Here is a 19,501-nt window from a genome sequence, read left to right on the forward strand (position 1 = left end):
GGGGGGCGGGATTGGGAAAGGTCCTCAAGCTGGGATTCAAACTCGGGACGTCCGTAACGCAATGACATCATACGTCGGCGCACTTGCCCACTAGGCTATCGGTGCCAACATCGGTGCCGAAATCTTTTTAATATGCAGATTTAATTCTCATAAAAACATTTCTTCATAGAAAACAGATGGTTTTGTTACTTAATATTTTTGTGGACACTATAGTACTTTTTAAAACTGAAATATTTTGTAATAATGTACCCTTGCTGAATAAAAGTAATAATTTTTTCAAAAAAAAAAAAACTGCCCCAAACTTTTGCACTGTATATGTCGCAATGGAGATACCACATATATTCACATGCAGAGCTGAAGTCGTAGGTCTATGTTTTTCAGATATAAGGACTGTTGAAAAGATTTATTGTTAAGGACACACTATTGCAAATACAATACATGAGTCATGAACAAAACATGAGGTGCGGCATACACGTGTCTGAGGATGTCTTGCTGTATATGACAGCGTCTATATGCGTTTGAATGTGGTTTGCATGTTGTGCAATCTGAGGTGGAGCCTGAGGAGGAGGTTACTGTCAGGATGAGTGATGTAAGGAACTGGTGAAGACTTGAATGTAGACAACATCATTTGAGTGTTTATGCAAGAAAAGCATCACACGTTTGGGGAAGAATTAAATAAAACTGAGTCACGTTTTTCATGGTTAAGTCTGTGAATGCTGCTACTGTGCTGTTATAGACCAAAGCCTGTGTGTGAGTGCCTATTTGTACATTTTGGTGGTTCATTTGTGTTTGGTTTCCAATTAAAGTGTGACATTTGAGGCGATCCCATTGAGGCGCAAGAGTCAGATCTCTTTCTCTCATTCTCTCCGTTTAGTTAAATGTGAATCAGATGAGAACAGGTCAACATCATGGCTTTTATCTCAAAATCAGAATATTAGACTGATTTTTGAAGGATCATGTGACACTGAAGACTGAAGTAATGATGCTGAAAATTTAGCTTTGCATCACAGGAATAAATAAAATTTTAAAACATATTCAAAGAGAAAAACGTTATTTTAAATTGAAATACCATTACTATATTTCTGATCAAATAAAATGCAGCCTCAGTGAGACTTCTTTAAAAAAAACACACAAAAACAGAAAACACTAACAATTGTAATCATATTAAACAATATTAGTGTTTTTCTGTATATCTCAGTATCAATTTTATCATCTTATCCATCTAAATGAGGAAATAACAGTTAAAAATGTTCAGCATTTTTAGAATAAAAACAAATCTAGTTTATTTTATAAATCATTTTTCCAATACATCTGGTTATCATATATTCCATAAGGTTCTGTGGTAAACAACACCTAGTGTTCACCCAAAAATTAAAACTCTGTCATCATTTATTCACTCTCATGTTGTTCCAAACTTGTATGGTTTTCTATCTTTTGCAGAACACGCAAGTCCAAATCATAGATAAATAAAAACTAATTTCTCATAGAAAAAAATGAAAGTCATACAGGTTTAGAGGGGAGTAAATGATGACCAAATTAAAAAAAAATTTTTTTGGTGAACTATCCCTTTAAGCTGCGGTCAAACTAGGCTTTGAGCATGTGAAATTATTAAACCCTGCAGCTTTTAAGTTTATGCAGAGGTTAATCTTTTATGTTTACAGTAGAAGCTCTACTATCTCAAAAGTCTAGGTCAGAATCAACCAACTTGATTCTGGGTACTGAGGACGAAACTTTAAACATGTGCTTGCATTTACATACAGCATGTCTGACTGCAAGTGAATTAAGCACAAATTCTACTGTAAATGCAGTTTTATAAATCACTTTTGATATATAACAGCTGATTAATACCAGCATAATTTTAATGTGTGACCTTTTAATTGTAATTGAGTCATCTATGTGTCCCTATGTTTCAAAGGCCCTTGCTAATGCAAGAATTCATGTTCATTAATTCACGTTGTAGGGAACTAGGGAGTGGAACGATCCACTCATTCTTCTCAAATTCACCTCACACCCCTGTGCGTGTTAAAGTGTCTTGATTACAGCAATTATTGGCAGAGATCATGGCTCAATGCTAAGAAAGACATCACTGACATGACACACACCTCTCTCTCTTTGTCTGCCACTCTCTCCTCCTCCATCAGGCCGTCTGGTGAACAAGTGACTGAGAAGATCAGGAAAAAGAGAGGCTGCAACACACACATCCAGACACAGCTCACACACTCACAACTGAAACACAGCGAAGAGGAAACCTCCACTAAAATAGCCATTGAAAAAAAGACACAGAAAATACATTAGCGCTTCTGCAGAAAAAGCATTATCACACACACACACACATACTGTGGCACTGAATGTTTGGGCTCAGATAGGCATGAAGGACATTCTATAATCAGCAGACACATTTGCGTAATTACAGAATCTCTGCCTGGAAAGACCAGGGGCTGCCTGTGTTAGGTGCTTAATTTGTGTTTATCATGGTCAGGGTGTTTAAAATTAAATGCTTGGTCATAGTTTAATTCACTCTCCTTAATGTCATTGTGTCTCTCTGGTTACACACATCAACACAAAACCTAACAAAGCAGCTTACCTTTTCACAAACCTTTATGAATTTGCTTGCAGGTAAAGAGACCTTCCTGTCTCTACCCCAAAAAACACAGGACAGCAGGAGGCAGTAGAGAGCAGCCATCCAAATATCTCTCTCTCTCACACACACACACACACACACAAAATGATATAAAATTAAGTTATTTTTATACTGTATACACTTTACATTTGCTTTTCTGCGTTTTTACATTCATCAAAAAAGTATGATTTAAAAGCTGTTTTTTAACAACAATTTTTATTTGTCAAACATTGGCACACAAAACAACAGTTAAATTTGTAATCATAACTGGATATTTAAAAGCTGTTTTATTCCCACAACATTGGATATCACTCACACACTTGTTATTTTTCTTTATATATACAGTGGGTACGGAAAGTATTCAGACCCCCTTAAATTTTTCACTCTTTGTTATATTGCAGCCATTTGCTAAAATCATTTAAGTTATTTTTTTTCCTCATTAATGTACACACAGCACCCCATATTGACAGAAAAACTCTTTTGAGGCAATTATTATTTAAATAGGGCAAATTTAATTATATAAAACATACACTACTGAGCAAAAGTTTGGGGTTAAGATTTAATATTTTAATTCTGCAAGGATGCACTAAATTGATCAAAAGTGCAAGTAAAGACATTTATAAACATTTTATAAAGCATTTATAAAGTATAAATAAATGCTATTCTTTTGGAAAAAAGATAAGCAGCACAACTGTTTTCAACAACAATGATACTAATAATAAATGTTTCTTGAGCACTAAATCAACATATTAGAATGATTTCGGAAGGATCATGTGACACTGAAGACTGATGTATTGAATGCTGAAAATTTAGCTTTGCATCACAAGAATAAATTACTTTTCAAAATATATATATAAAAAAATTAAAAAACAGTTCTTTTAAATTGTAACAGTATTCCACAATGTCAAATAAACGTTGCCATTTGTGAGCATAAATGTATTACCAACCCCCAATTTTTGTACCGTCTTCAAAAAATATTTAGTGCCTTGGCAATTACTTTGTCATTGTATTTTTCTTGTCATATTTGTGTCAGCAATATGTTTTAAATGCAATCATTTATATATCATCAATATGTGCCATAATGTCTCGCCTTAATTTTTGACAAAATAAAAAAAAATGTTAAAACATTTGTCAGAATTTCATTAACAAGTCACACAATCTTGAAAGTAAAACAACTTTTGAATGTGAATCATTTGTTCCTTTGATTTCCAACCAGGTTAAAGGTCACAAAATAAATGAGAAACCACAGAGAAAGAAACCAAGTAGTTAAAACTTAAGTTCCCATAATTCCACCCACATTTCTGCTTACATGCTGTCTTGTGCAGGCTTGCATGTGTTTGCTTGTGTGTCGTGTGTGTATGTGTGTTGGATTCAGCCACCTGTCAGCCCATTCTGCTGTTGATGTTTTAGGTTCCAGAACTGTGGGAGTGATCCATAAAATTCAGCCCCAGAGTCCAGCGCTGTTCACACCTGCTGCCGTTACTATGAGAGACGTGAAGAAGTAGGAAAAAGCAAGCAGAATATCACAGCAAACAAACAAACAAAAAAATAAAAATCACAGACTGCCTATAATTAAATACACATATCTGTGTCTCTCTCACCTGTTTCATAATTAATAGTTTCTCTTTTTATAGCTTCACTTCCATGCACATCGCTCTTTCATTTAGCCTTTTTCACTTTTATTTTGAGTTTCCCTTTCAGAGGCAGCCAACATTCTATGTGTGAGAGAGAAAGAGACAGTGCCAGTGTTTCACAGCATGAGAGAGTACACTTAACACAACTATAAATAATGAAAACCTTCCATACCAAATCTGTTCTGTTCATAACCCTGCAGTAGAGAAACAGAACATAATCCTAAACAGAATTACACGAAAGATAGAAGTGAAAATGAACAAGAATATAAAAAGATATTTAAATGTATATTTACACTATTTTTCAATTGTTTGTGGTGGGTAAGATTGTTTAAATTAGTGCTGTCAAACGATTAATCGCATCCAAAATAAAAGTTATCGTTTACATAATATATATGTGTGTACTGTTTATATTTATTATGTATATATATATATATAAATATACACACATACAGTATATATTTAGAAAAAATTACATGTATTTACATGTATATATTTATATTCATATAATTTATAATATATATAAATATATTTAATATATAAACAACATATTTTTCTTAAATATATACATGCATGTGTGTGCATTTATATATACATAATAAATATACACAGTACACACCCATATATTATGTAAACAAAAACTTTTATTTTGGATGCGATTAATCGTTTGACAGCACTAGTTTAATTTCATTTAAAAGAAGTCTCGTAGGCTCGCCAAAGCTGAATTTATTTGATAAATAATTCAGTAAAAACAGTAACATTGTCAAATATGATTACAATTTAAAATAACTTAATATTATTTAAGTATTATATTGCTACTCCAGTCTTTAGTGCTGCACGATCCTTCAGAAATCATTCTAATTCGCTGATTTGCTGATCAAGAAACATTTCTTATTATTCATCAATGTTGAAAACAGTCATGCTGCTTAATATTTTTCTTAAAAAAAAGAGAATTTTATAAGACTTTTTGATGAATAGAAAGTTGAAAAGAACAGCATTTATTATTTGAAACAGATTTTTTGGTGACAATATAATTGGTTTAACTGCTACCTTTGATCAATTTAATTCAATCTTGCCAAAAAAGAAAAATTAAAAATTGCACCAACCCCAAAATTTTGAACAGTAGAGTATTTATATATTTTACACACACACAATACAGAATTCAATTCCATGTTTTATACTTCAATGTATGTTTACTTTGTATAAAAAAATCTGTTTAAAATTATGTAAACTCACATGATTTGTATGCAGCTCTGCTTCTCCAATGACTTTGTCTTTTGATTGTTGCTATCTGTGAGGGTGAGAAAAATGTTTATCAAAAGCCAAATAGATATTTATACATTGCTTTAGAGTACTGTTGTAGGTAATGCCTACGGTTACAGGTAATTTGACACTAATATAATAAAAGTTATGTTATAATAGGAAATATCAATAGATCTGAAAAAGAAGCGTTACCACTGGGATATTAGGAAATGCTCTGGAGGGGAAACTTGATCTTCAGCGTCCATGTCCAGGGTCACTATTTCTGTTCCAAACAGATTAACTACTGCATAGAGAAATAAATAAAATAATAATAATAATAAAAATCACATCAGGGTCCCCATTTCTGTTCCAAGCAGGTCAACTATTCAGATAGATTAAATAAATAAATAAATACACACATCCATAAATCACAGAGAGGGAGAGTTTGGGAAACCTTGTTTGGAAAAGACCAATTTGACTTTTTTATTTTGTGAAATGACACACTGTAGCTTTAAACAAAAAGGTGTAACGCATCATGTAAGAGAAACAGGTCAATTTAGCTCAAAGGGAATTATTTTTTAGGGAATTTAGACAGAATCACTGTTTTACGGCTGTTTAAGACATTAACTTGTAAGCACAAAACACAAGATACTTCTCTTCTCAATATAAATAGGACTTTAGTGGATAAATCTAAGACGATATAAACTAATCTAACACATAAACATATGAACTCACACATTCACACAAGTTGCAGGAAGAGAGAAAGTGAGGAATGAGAAGAGAGTGAAAATGTGAAATCTTAAGTTTGTAGCAATATGGGCAATTGCTTAGACCTGAAAAACCATCAATCATTTAATTAACCCTCTCATTGAGTTCCTCAATGAGATAAAAATGTATATTAAATACACCAGTTCATCTATAGGATCTGGACGTGCGTTGCTTATTTAGAGGATGCCCTTGTTGTCCTCATTGCAGAAAAGGGTTTCCCAAGTTTGTTGATTGGCTGGAAGTCCAGTAGTAGTTCGAAGCGATGTCTTGAGAAGCCAATGACTGCGCACATAGACTCGAGGTCGGACTCGGAGAGATGGCATTGTGGCAAAACTCAACTCAGAACATGAAACTCTCAACGAAAAAGAACTGAAGTAAAGAAGCAAAGAGAATAAGGTGACGAGACTAGATGGATTTTCTCCTCATGATATAGGGAGCAGCTGCCATGTAAGCCAGAGCGCGCTCAAAGAACACAAAAAAGCAGCTGCAAAAAGCAGTGGTGGCAAAAGCATGGCTAAGAACAAAAAGCATAATTTGATGGTGTCCTGAGTTTTTAATCTCGGCTGTTGGACACATCCCAAATGGTGTCTTGACCAATTAGACATTGTCTTAGCTCGGGGTGTTGCCATGTTTCTCCTCCCAAGGAGAGAATAGGGGCAGTCTAATAGGATATAGAGTCGGACTTGTAACCCGAAGGTCGCGGGTTCGAATCTCAGGTCCGGCAGGAATTGTCGGTGGGGGAGTGAAAAACCAGCGCTCTCTCCACCTTCAATACCATGACTAAGGTGAGACCCTTGAGCAAGGCACCAAACCCCCAACTGCTCCCCAGGCGCCGGAGCAGTTGCTCCGGGTGTGTGTACACTTAGATGGGTTAAATGCAGAGCACAAATTCCAAGTATGGGTCACCATACTTGGCCACACGCCACTTCACTTAAAGGTCACATATTTTACACCTTTTATTTTAAGTCTTGATGTCCTTAAGAATATATATTTGCGGTATAAGTACCAAAAACCATCTCAATATATTTTTACAGCTCCTCTCTCAGGAGCTCTGCAAAGAACAGGTCGATTTTGGCCTGTCTAATTAATATTCATGAGCCTCTCTTCTGATTGGCCTGTTGTTTTCTGAGTGACGCACAGCCAGGCCAACCACAGTAACTGCTGTGAATTGGTGATACTCAAGTAAGGTCAATAGAAACACCGGTAATGATGGTCACTGCTGAGGGAAATGTTGTCCGGCCTTATGTTTGAGCCAAACTCAGACCCCGAATCGGCGACGACCAGAGACAACCAACTACCTCCTCAAACGCTCTTACAACAGGATGTTTCAGAATGGTAATTCATGTTTTTTTTTTTTTCGAACACCGAATGTAGTAAATACAAACCTGACCACCCAAGCGTTTGCGATCACGTGAACTTGAAGACACTTGTACAAATGCGGATGGGTGACATGAATGGAAATGATTCTAGATTGGCGATGTAGTATTTGGTTTCTGTACTGTATTTTCCTGCGCTCAAACCTGCCAGTCTAAAGGATCAAACACCGTGTATGGCGTTTGAGGTAATTTGTGAATTAGCATTGACTTAGTCTAAATAAAACAATTTGCAACTGTTACTATTATTACACTTGTATACAAAACGTTGTATTATGCTTGTTATAGAGTGTGTGACGTCACGTGCACTACCGCCGGAGGCAATAGACAACGGTTGACGCGGTTGTCACAGCCCTACTGTGCAATGATGTAGTTTCCTGACATACAGACTGAACAGCGTTTTTCTCGACATGTTTCCGTGTTGTTGTTGCTCAGCAATGGCATGGAGGCCACGTTGTCTGGGGGTTTGGCAAAAGGAGAGAGGGACGGTGGGCGGTGCTCGGGGTGATGACTGAAGGCGGTGACTGAGTAGTTCTGACGCCACCTTTTTACGGAATTCACAACGGTTCGTGAAAAATCACAGCTACTTTATGCAGGCTGTGCGCATTTGACTGTGGATTGACTGTTTTGAAACGTATATGGTAGTTGCATAGCACCTAGACCTAAGTTATCATGAAAAAAGCCAGGAAATTTCAGTTTTGACAATATGGGACTTTTAATCACTCACTCACTACATAAATCAACATTTTATCTGATCAATCACATGGTCCGAATTTTCCTGCTCTTGCAGAGTAGGCTATAATTTGGACATGATTTCTATAAGAATATAATACATTTTACAAAGAATTCAATTTAAAAACTCATACATACCCAACATGAATATAAACCTATAAACTATTCAATTGTTTTTCAAAAGACATAGGCTACACAATGAGTGATCAGCACATGATAGTCAAATGTGTGGGTTACATACATGATATGGAGTTATGTATAGAAATGATTAGTTGCTCATAAGTCCTTTTAGCATCATTTAGGTGCATATATACATGTAAAGGCAGTTTCTGTGCCATTCTGTGAACATGAGGACATGTTCTGTGTAGACCAAAGAGGTTAAAAGGTCTCATAAGGAATCTCAGTCCAGTTCTTGTCTTCTAATAATATTCAAAATCTACTCCTTTGGCATGAAATATGATTGACAGTTCCACAAGTACATTAATAATGCTTCAGGAAAACCACATCTCAGAGCCTTGAGACATTTTGCACAGACTGAATGTTGAATCCCTCACTTTTCACACTGTAGAACACAGGCAGATGCTAATTCCTTTTTATCACATCAAGTTAATTGCATACGGTTTTTAATCATCCAAAACAGAAGAGTTCTTTACAGAAGCTTACAATTCAGTGGGATTTTGTATTCAAGGTTTGAACCTACGAAACACTCCATATTTATTTCACATAAGAAATGAATGTTATATCAATGATATATTATCTTATAAAATGTTTATAAAGGAGTTTCAGTCATGTGTTGTTAACATATTGCATATAACACCTCGTCGCTTTCCCAGACAATTTCAATATTTAAAACTAATGTTGTCAGTGTTGTTTAAATCTTCTAAAGCCGTGTACACACTGTACGATTTATATTAGTCCGATTGCTGCTTGTCAGACTGTATGAACATGTTTGTGATATGTTTGTGTCGGTGAGCTGGATTTACATTTGGAAATGAAATGGTGACTAGTAAACAAAAACAGCTAGCATTAATTTTGACCATGGATTGTATTAAAAAGAAAATATGGGGAAAAAAAGATGTGTGGATCAAGTGGTTTGTTGTCGTCACACTAATTGCATAATCAGGTTCACCCAAAAATGAAACTTGTCATCATTTACTCACCCTCAAGTTGTTCCAAATCTGTATGAGTTCCTTTCTTATGGAATAAAACACTAGGAAGTAAATGGCTACCAGCAACTGTTTAGTTAACAACATTCTTTAAAATATATTCTTTTGTGTTCAAAAGAAGACAGAAATTCATACAGATTTGGAACAACTTGCCCCAACTTTACTGGGGGAAATATCCTCTTAAAGGGTTAGTTCACCCAAAAATGAAAATTAGCCCATAAATGACTCACCCTCAAGTCATCCTAGGTGTATATGACTTTCTTCTTTCAGATGAATCCAGTCAGAATTATATTAAAAATTGTCTTTGATCTTTCAAGCTGTTTCATGGCACTCAGTGGGTGTTGCAGTGCATCAGCCCAAAAGAAGTTAAACAAAAAGCGACCATCCATAAAAAAAGTGTCTCACACGGCTCCGGGGTGAACAAAGGCCTCCTGTAGGCCGTAACGAAATAATCACTTTAATCTAGCCAACAGTTGTACACGGAAGCAGCTCCGGGAGGATGACGTATGAGGCCAGCATTGCGCATGCGCTCTCGTGAAAACCAACGTTTGTTAACAGGAGCAAAGGAAGCAAAGTTTCCTTACTTTAGCAAAGGAAAACCAGTCTCCTCTTGGCTTATATTGAAATTCTCCGACATTCTTCTTTACAAATCCTCGTTTTGTACTTCTAATAAGTGACCGTTGTTTTGTTTTGATCTCTCCCCTGACACTCAGTTATACATTTCTCCTTTCTATCTCCCCTCCTCTCAGAAAAGATCTCTGCATTCAACTCTGACACATCGACTGGTTACCTACTCATCACCCTAGAGCTTCACATTGAATGTGCTCATCCTCTCCCACGAATCTGCACTACAGTCACAAGACCTACTGACTCATCCTTAATGACTAGTGTTTCCTGACAGGTTCTGTCTGTCTTGCATCATGATCTTGGTATTATTCCTAGTACTGGGGGTCTAAATTTAGCACTTGACTTGATTTTTTTGCTACCTGTCCTAGTAGCTGCCACTTTTTTTCACAATATGAAAGCAATGGTAATGCAGTTTACCATTAGCAAGATTTGACCTTAAATGTTACATAAATAGCCATTCAATTCAAAATGTTTTAAAAGGCAACATTTCAATGTCTTTCATGATCTTCATTCTTTGAAATCTGCTCTGACAGAGTGATCTGTTCTCTCAGAGTCATAATAATGTTTGTGGGCGCTTCTCAGACATTTTATAAAAATAAGATGCCCAGCCATCCAGCTTTCTTTTTTTTTTTTTTTATAAAATCATTGTCATTTTGAATCATCATGTAGGAGTCTAGTTTTTTTTTTTTTTTTCTTGTCAGGGGTTTTAGAGAATATTCAGAAGTCTCTCTCAATTGCAAATATCATGAGTGTGTTTATTACGCAATCTATCCATGCATCGATTCTGACCGAAGACACTGAATAGACATTGCGCCTAAATGCTAGTTGGTAAAAAATGTCAAACCCCCTCCGGAGACAGGAAAAAAAAATCAAACTGTCTATTTCTCTCTCACACAAACAGTTGTTCTATGGGTCAACATTGATCTGAAGCTCGGTGTGAAGCTTGTAGATGGAAAACGGAAAATCCTTAAAGGTGGACATGTTGTGTAAGTTTTTAAAAAATGGGTGAGCCCTACTCTAGCACAGGTATGAATTAAAAAATTAATTCTGTGTGTTTTCAAAGCATTATATAGAAAAAACACAATGAGGATGGAAAACAACAGCATTTACCATAAATTGTGTCATTAGAAATTCACTCTCAAATTGCTAGTAAAATTCACAATTAATAACAAAAAATGGCAAGTAACAGTAAATTAAATGTGAAATATTGAAGAATTTTTGTAAAACACAATACAAGAAAACTTCAAAAAATAAAATGTTTATTTGTCCTCAAGTTGTTCCATACTTTACTTCTTCCCTAGACAACAAAATTAATTTTTTGATGCTGCATTGCTCTCATACAAGTGTAACGGGCTGTCAAAATAAAAAAAATGACAAATAAAAAAAGTATTATAAAAGTATGAATTGTGCAATATATTCCAAGTTTTCTAGATCTAGAACAGAACAGAACAAAATTAGTTTGTTATAATCTGGAAATTAAAATAACATTATTCATAATACTGTATCTACTTTTATTTTCTACATATATGCAAGAAATAATATGCAAGATACCAAATCAAGGAAAATGTACATTTGTGTTGCACACAAACTCAAGTATTAAATTAATGTTTTCAGACTGATTAAGAGAATAATAAGTAAGAGTATGTGTGGGTTTGTCTGTATCTGTAAGTAGCTGAAAAATAATATTCTGCATCCATTAACTTAAATTTTAAACATGTAGATTTAAGGTTAAAATGCACATATACAAAAGAAAAGTGCATATCTCAGGTGCAATCACTGCATTGCGTGTGCATGCAATATTCAAATAACGACAGCACTTTACTGAATGACTGGCAATTCCAGTTGCCATTTGTGCACACATATACACACACACAAACAGCTAAACCATTACTCAATCAATCAAACTGCCCAAACGTTCATGCTTCGTTAAACCACCAATTTCAATGAGGCAGAAAACATTGTGTGTGTGGCCACAGGGAGAAATCACATCACACTGATTTGATGGAGATTATTGGTGAAATAGGATTATTTGTCCAGCATTTCAGTAATTATTATGCAAATGTTTGCATCTGTAGATGCTAGCACTGTATCAAGCCAGTTTGTGCACCAGCATTGTTGTTTCCCTTAGCACATTGTGTTAAATATTTAAGTCATGATACAATGTAAACACACCTAGTTACAGAGAATTGTAAGTACGCATGAGAAAGTGAGTGATTGAAAATGCATGTGTGTGTTTTCAGTGTTTTAACAGATGTTTGGATAAAATGGAACTTAATCACACATAATTCCTGTAAAGCAAAGGTCTTATCTTAATACTGTGTATTTTCTCTCTCTCTCTCCATCACAGACACACATGCTCAGGTCCTCATAGCTTAGGCTGTTTGACTGGATGGTTTCAGCTTATCCTAATATAATCCAGTTATACACAGGAGGTCTGACACAGGCAGACATTACAGGGCTTTGTATTATTATTCATTATGACTACTGTAAATGATCGGATTTTGCCCATAATGTGTCATAATGAAGTGGCAGGTTTATGTAACAGCAAAGACATCAAAAGCCAGCTGAAACAAACCCCTTCATTTCATCAGTAATATCTTTTAAAATTAGTATATAAAAGGGTTTTCTAACCTAAAAGAGTTTGTTGCAACTTGGTACATGTGCTCTGATGTTTTAAAAGGTCAGGCCACTGGTTGCAGATTTCAAAGAAATTGTTCACCCGAAAATTAAAATGATTGATTACTCACATTTCATGTCATTCTAAACCTCTGCTGTGGAACAGAATAGGAGAAATTATTAAGACTACAATGTAGGCATGTGACACTCATTCAGCTACAATGAATAGGAACCAAATCTTTTATGGTTCGATACAGGTCACAAAAGCCTCATAAAAGTGGTTCTTATGACTATATTCCAAGTTTTCTGACTGAAATGATACAATACCAAAATGTACAAGTTATTTTACTTGTAGAGACTTGTAGCGTGCCATAGAAAAAAGACAAAGGCACATTCATTACAGAGTAAAATGATGCAAGTTTCATTTTTTTGTTGATCTACTCCTTTAAGAAGAAATTGAGAGTAAAAATAATCTGGCCACATGCCATGCAAAATTTTTTTTAAGGTTTGCCCCCCCCCCCACACACACACACACACACACACACACACACACGAGCAGTTAATTAACCTAAATCAAAAGCAACTGAGATTGCCCTACTTATTAATTTTAGAATCTGGATGGGAGAGCAAATAATATTCACACTAACTTCCAGAGGCTTGTTATTATAATACAATATAACAATGCAACCAATTTCTTTCTTCTACCCACCTGTTCCACTCAGTGAATACCCGCAGCGTGTGCTGTGTTTTTGTTTTTTCAAACTCGACGCTCCTCTCTTCTCAGCGGTCAGCGCCGCGCGACTTCCGTGTTGGCGTGTCCCGACGTCACGCGGAATGTGAAGCAGGAAACGCGGATGTGTTGCGCTTAATCTGCATCTACAGGTATTCACACACAACTCTCTTTCTTTACTTTATTAATTCTTAACAACACAAGACGCCGTACTGCCATTTTTAATCATGTGTTTTTATAGCCGTCAGTTTAACCTCGGTGACGGGTTCTGATAGGATTCGCTTAATCCGTATGTGTGTGTGTGTGTGTGTGTGTGTGTGTGTGTGTGTGTGTGTGTGTGTTTAGCAAGTTGTGACAACAACTTTTGTATTTTATTTTCACATTCACATTTCACGTTTTAAGTACCACAACGTAGTCCTTCCCACTTTTAGCTGTGCAAATAGATCTAACATTTTATAAACAGTTTAAGCAAATTCTAATGTGTGTTTATTTGAGATATTTCTACAATTGCACATGCACAGTATTGCCATACAGTTTAATTCTAATGTTTTGGTGTTGTTAATTGTTATTGGCTGCTCTTATGTTTGGTGTTTGAGAGATTTAGTTTGCGTGTTTAGTTTAGCATATTGCATAGTAGGGCTGCACGATAAATCGAAATGGAATCGAGATTGCCATTCGACAGAAGCTGTGATTGTCCTGCGTATCTTTCAGTGAATCACGGTTCTGTGATCAACAGTAAATCTCCATCCAAAGGCCAGAGGTCACTCTCGTGCTGAAACTCCAAATACGCCTCGCAGAAGAAACCCAGAAAATGCCTATCGCTGCAGCTGAATAAACAGAAGATTCAACTGCTTTCATTGATTCAACGTGACTAATAAACACACAACTACGGCAATATATGGTTTATCTGAGTTCTTATTATTATAATTTTCATTAAAATAAAGTATATTTATAATGCAATGCCTTTATCACTGCTTAAATACTATGAAATATGTTGCGTGCCTTATTCTGTGTAAGAAGCCACATCATCTCACAGAAGGATTTATTTCAAACACTCGACTGACGTTATGAAGTGAGTTTGGAGTAAAATTATGTTATTATATGTGGTATTTTCACATGCTTTCAGATGGAGCAGCATTTACTTCACAGAGCCGTAGTTCACTGAGAAGCTATGCAAACAGCTGTCATTATCGCCAACGATTTCTTCGATTTCAGAATCGCGCAATAAAATCGTCTCTGCAAATTTTTTTTTATTTTTTTTTATTTTTTTTTTTGCGTAACTTGTCAGTGAACTACGGCTATGTGTAGTAAATTCTGCTCCATCTGAAAGCACGTGATGATGGTAATGCACCTTAACGTTGGATGCCACCTGCCATAAAACAAGAAGAAGAAGAAGCACGTGATGATGATTTCCCGCTGATTTCAGAACCGAATTGCATTCGATTAATCGTGCAGTCCTATTGTATAGTTCTATATGCCATTTAGTTTGCAATGTGTGGACGTTTTGGTGTTAATTAGCTTGCAAGATTGTTTTGGTGTCATTTTGCATGTTATTTTGGTGTTTTTGGATTTACCATTTTTGATATGTTATTATTAATCCGTTGTCATGACTGGTTTGGTTTTGTTTACTTTGCGATGGTTTTGGTGGTTTAGTTTAGCATATTTTTGCCATTTGTTAAATTTGCCCTATTATTTTTCCTGGTGTTTGGTGTTGTTTTCATCATTGCTATGTTTGATGTTTGTGACATTGTTTAGTTTTGCATGTAATATAGTTTTATGTGGCATTTAGTTTGCCATTTGTAATATTGTTTAGTGTTGCATTATTTCGTAAGATTGCGTAATGTGTAGTTTGATGCAGTAGAACAGACACCCCTGAGGGTTATTGCTGCTGACGCTCTGCACTCAGAAGAGAAGTATAACAAACACACACACACACACTGAGAGTAGGGTGACCTCTCTATTGAAGTACAACCACAACTCCCACACCCCTCAGAGGCAGAATGACAACCTCTCTGCTCTGACACACACACAGTCTATTTCTGGGCAGTCAGGACCCTGTAAGACGAGCCCTTTATCCTTGACATGGGATGAGAGAGGAAAATGGAGAGAAAAAGTGATTCTATAAAAGTTTTGCGGCTGCATTCACACTACAGGCCTATTTCCTTGACACAAATATGACTTGTTTTTTCATGTCTATTTACATTCACTTAAAGGCACAATATGTAATTTTCGCCGCTAGAGGGCGCATATTCAAAATAAACAAATAGACAAAGGCGTAGTTTGATGACGAGTGTGGAATCATGGGAGTTGTGGTCTTCATCCCCACAGCCGATGCAATCCGACTGGAGCGTGACACACGGCTCGAAAGCAGCGGAGCTTTTATTATGCCACAGTCGACCGCTTCCGCTCCTTCCGTTTGTGCGTATGTGGGGGGGAAAAAGCAGCGCTGTTTTATCATACTAGATACATTTGAAAGTTCTGTTATAATACTACTTTGTGCGTTCGTCACCGGTCTAATAAAACACACAACATATTAAAGCGTCTTTGGTGTTTTCTACAAAACAAAACCGGAAATCGAGGGTGTATGACGTCATTGGCAGGCGACACAATGACACTATAGAAACGGTCCGTGTCACTAGATAAAATTGCTTATTTCTCTGGATTTAAACATTCTTCTAAACATTTGGGATAGTGTAAGTACACAAGTCAGCAAAATATATAACACTGTTCTAGTGGTTTTTGGATCTTTTAATAAAAAAATCTTACATATTGTGCCTTTAAGACATCACTGACTGTGTTATTAACTAGTTATCTAACATTGTTTAGTAGTATTTTTACAATTACATTTGTTTTGCATGTGCTTGACTCTAAAATGTCTTGAAGAGGTTGACAAAATATTGCAAAATATTACACATGTAAGTTGTGCCATGACATTAGATAAATAACTGGTTCTTGGTTTCGTTGATTGCCCTGATAATGTAACTTATGTGTAGGTCTTAGTATGCATTAACGAAACTTACTTGAGCGGCAAGTGATTTACGTCTGACCAGGCCTGTCTGCCACGTTGGCTAGTGATAAGGGGTTAGAGTTTGGTTCAGTTCAAGTTCATAGTGTGATTCTCTTATAACATGCATTGTTCATGCTCTGGATTTACATTTTATGAATCTTGTTCAATCACAAACAATCACGTTTTTAAATCTAGAGCCCATTAATAATTAAAAAAAAACTTGTCAACTACATATCTGTACACTAAATAATTATTTTAGAGGACAAGTATGTATTAATTATGAGGACAATTATTATTATTAAAGTTTGCACACCCTTACTAGTTTCTGTTGGCAGCAAAGCGTTGGCAGAACTTAACTTTGGATATAGAAGTCATTGCCAAAATGTACAAATCTTGCTCAAGTCCAAATAATCACGTTTTTGGAATCTGGAGAGCGTTAATTGAGAAAAAAAAAAAAAAAAAAAAAACTCAGTTCTCCACTAAAATAAAGGACAATTATTATTATTTTGTAAATTTTATTTAAGAGTAAAAACAATAATTATTATTTTAATATTAAATTAAATCTTCTTTCTTATTGATAAAAATAAAAATGGAGTTTTAATCTTTTACATAGGACTTGAGTTAGCATACCCTTAAGAGCTTCTGCTGGCAGCAAAGAGTTGGCAAATCCTGACTTTGGATACAGAAGTCATTGCTTGCTAGTTTGTAGTTTGCACACCTTGCTTAAAATGAGAACTGCTGTTTCAATGTGATTTTGTGCCTTTTTGTTCTTTCAGCTAGGATATCTAAGCAGCATGAGATGTTACATCTTTCTCATATTGCAGTAAAAATGACTATGTCAGATATTCGCAATATGTACTTAATTGAATGTCAGATGATATTTTCATTTAGGTTCAATCTGTTCAAATATCAGTGAAAAAAAATCATAATTGATTGACAGTGTAAATGCTGTTGAAAGGTCTGTGTGCAGGGGACAATGACCGCCCAGCCTCTCTCTCTCTCTCTCTCTCTCTCTCTCTCTCTCTCTCAATCTTTCCACTTCTCTCTCTCTGAAGGAGCTCTCTGTTTATCTCTCTCTCAAGGATCTTTCTCCTTTCTCTCTCATGGCTTTGAGATGATAATGTGCACGTTTGCAAAGCAAAGTTTGATCTTCCATTTTGAGTGAGCCAGAGAGTTTGATCTGTGTGTGTGTTTGATCTGTTATCTGTTTTGTATTGGTGTTCCTCGCTTTCCTTTCAGCAATGTCTCATTCATATGCGCAGTGGACGCCATGCTAGTGAAGATTCAGTGTGAGGGAAAACATCAAGGGAAGGCGGCAGTGTTTTGTGTTGGTCAAGAGTGTGCGCGTGCATGGTGGCATTATTCGGTCAGATGCTCGTGTTTACACTGCGGTGAAATTTTCAATGTGCCAAAACACCAGCATCATCAGAATTAAATACTGCTCACTCTCTGTCCTCATGCAGATGCGTGCGTGTGTGTGTGTGTGTGTTATAGAATATGGTTAGACTTCCTGCACTGTACAGCATCTAGAGAGAGAAAGATAGAGAGACAGAAAGAGAGCGATTGTCTCCCAGGTCCAGTGAGCAGACACAGACATGGACTCAGAGAACGCTGATGCTGGTAGGTCTGATCCGTGTGTGTTTGTGCTTGTATTTTGTCCGCGTGTCCTTGATTGCTTGATTTCAGGTACAGCTATCAAAGCTATCATTAGAACCAGTTTATCGACAAGGCTAAGTTTTGGCCATTTTGAGATCATCGGCCAATAACAGCCATTTTGGCCGATTAATAGAAGTGGTAGTTCCCACTTGTGCCAAAGATGTCTGTGTGAATGTGAATGAGTGTCGCAAATTTTAAATGATTTCAATTAAATTCATTTTAAATTCAATTTAAAGCTCACTCACAACATGCCAAAAATGTCCATCTGAATGTGTATAATTGTACTGGTGATAATTCAAAGTAGATGAATTTAACTTAAATGTATTTAAATTAAATTAAATTTAAATATAATTTGAAGCTTACAACACACTGTCAGCATGCAAATTAAAATACTGATATATTTTTTAAAAATATATTTAAAAAATTGGAATTAGTTAACCTCACTAATTGATTACTTAGTTATTGGAATTGAAACAATGGTGTGTAGTACTTTTTCAGTTATGTACACCTTACTTTAAAAATAAGAAAATAATAGCCAGTAAGTGAATAAAGATAAAAGAAAAAAAGATATAAAAGATTTTTAGCTGAATCAGTGGTCCTTCGTGATTTATAAAATGCAAGTCAATGGCTGTCATCACTTTGAGAGTCAAAAAAGCATATCAGGCAACACAAAATGAATACCAGAGGCTCCTGACGATATGTTGAGGCCTTACGAAGTGAAACAGTGAGTCTGTGCAAAAAAACATTATTGCCTGTAATCCAGAGCCTCAGGCAAACGGTGAAGTTTGATTTTTTTTTTTTTGTGATCTGGTTCTTTCGGATGATAATGTTTCAGTAATCACTACTTTATGGTAACTGTTTATTCTGCTCAGGGTGTCTTGTTCTCCGGTGATAAATTAAACCAGTTTTAGTAAATTTATTTGGCAACGAGACGCCTCTAGATATTTCACCTAAACACAATTTTACATATTGCTATTTTAGCATGATTATTGCTCATGGTGAAGTGTGTAAACACAGTTGACTTGAACCTGTTGCAGTGTATCGACATTGTGTGCATGAAAAGACACTGATGCAGTCGAAATGCTAAGAAGCACTAATTAAACATTGTTTCGGTCAATGAAATAGATTTATCACTGTATTTGCTGCTTATCTGGTGGTAACCAGCTGGAAGAACTCAGACAGAATCCAAACTATTTAGGCTAAAACCGATTTTATTTAAAAAAAATTACCTTTTTGCTGTTTTCAGGTCCTTAAATTTTGGTATATCACATTATTAACTTATCAAAACAACAGCAGTGTTTTTTCCCCTTGCCAGTATTTATGTTAGTATTAA

General features: G+C 35.7%; 2 protein-coding genes across 3 annotated transcripts in view; one reads left to right on the forward strand and one right to left on the reverse strand.

Annotated features, from left to right (window-relative positions):
* adcy8 (adenylate cyclase 8 (brain)) overlaps positions 1-2,670 on the reverse strand; it is a 58,319-nt gene extending 55,649 nt beyond the window's left edge. For both annotated transcript variants that reach the window (XM_016255596.1, XM_016255594.1), the window contains exon 1: positions 2,103-2,670. The gene's annotated coding sequence lies outside the window, so the exon portion shown is untranslated. The remainder of the gene's footprint in view (positions 1-2,102) is intronic.
* Positions 2,671-18,102: 15,432 nt separating this feature from the next.
* efr3a (EFR3 homolog A (S. cerevisiae)) overlaps positions 18,103-19,501 on the forward strand; it is a 38,135-nt gene continuing 36,736 nt past the window's right edge. Inside the window, exon 1 of the mRNA XM_016255590.1 lies at positions 18,103-18,132. Coding sequence (XP_016111076.1) covers positions 18,108-18,132 — 25 coding nt within the window. The 5' untranslated portion in view covers positions 18,103-18,107. The remainder of the gene's footprint in view (positions 18,133-19,501) is intronic.

Source organism: Sinocyclocheilus grahami, unplaced genomic scaffold, assembly GCF_001515645.1.
Source record: "Sinocyclocheilus grahami isolate Dianchi unplaced genomic scaffold, SAMN03320097.WGS_v1.1 scaffold1350.1, whole genome shotgun sequence".
NCBI lineage: Eukaryota > Metazoa > Chordata > Actinopteri > Cypriniformes > Cyprinidae > Sinocyclocheilus > Sinocyclocheilus grahami.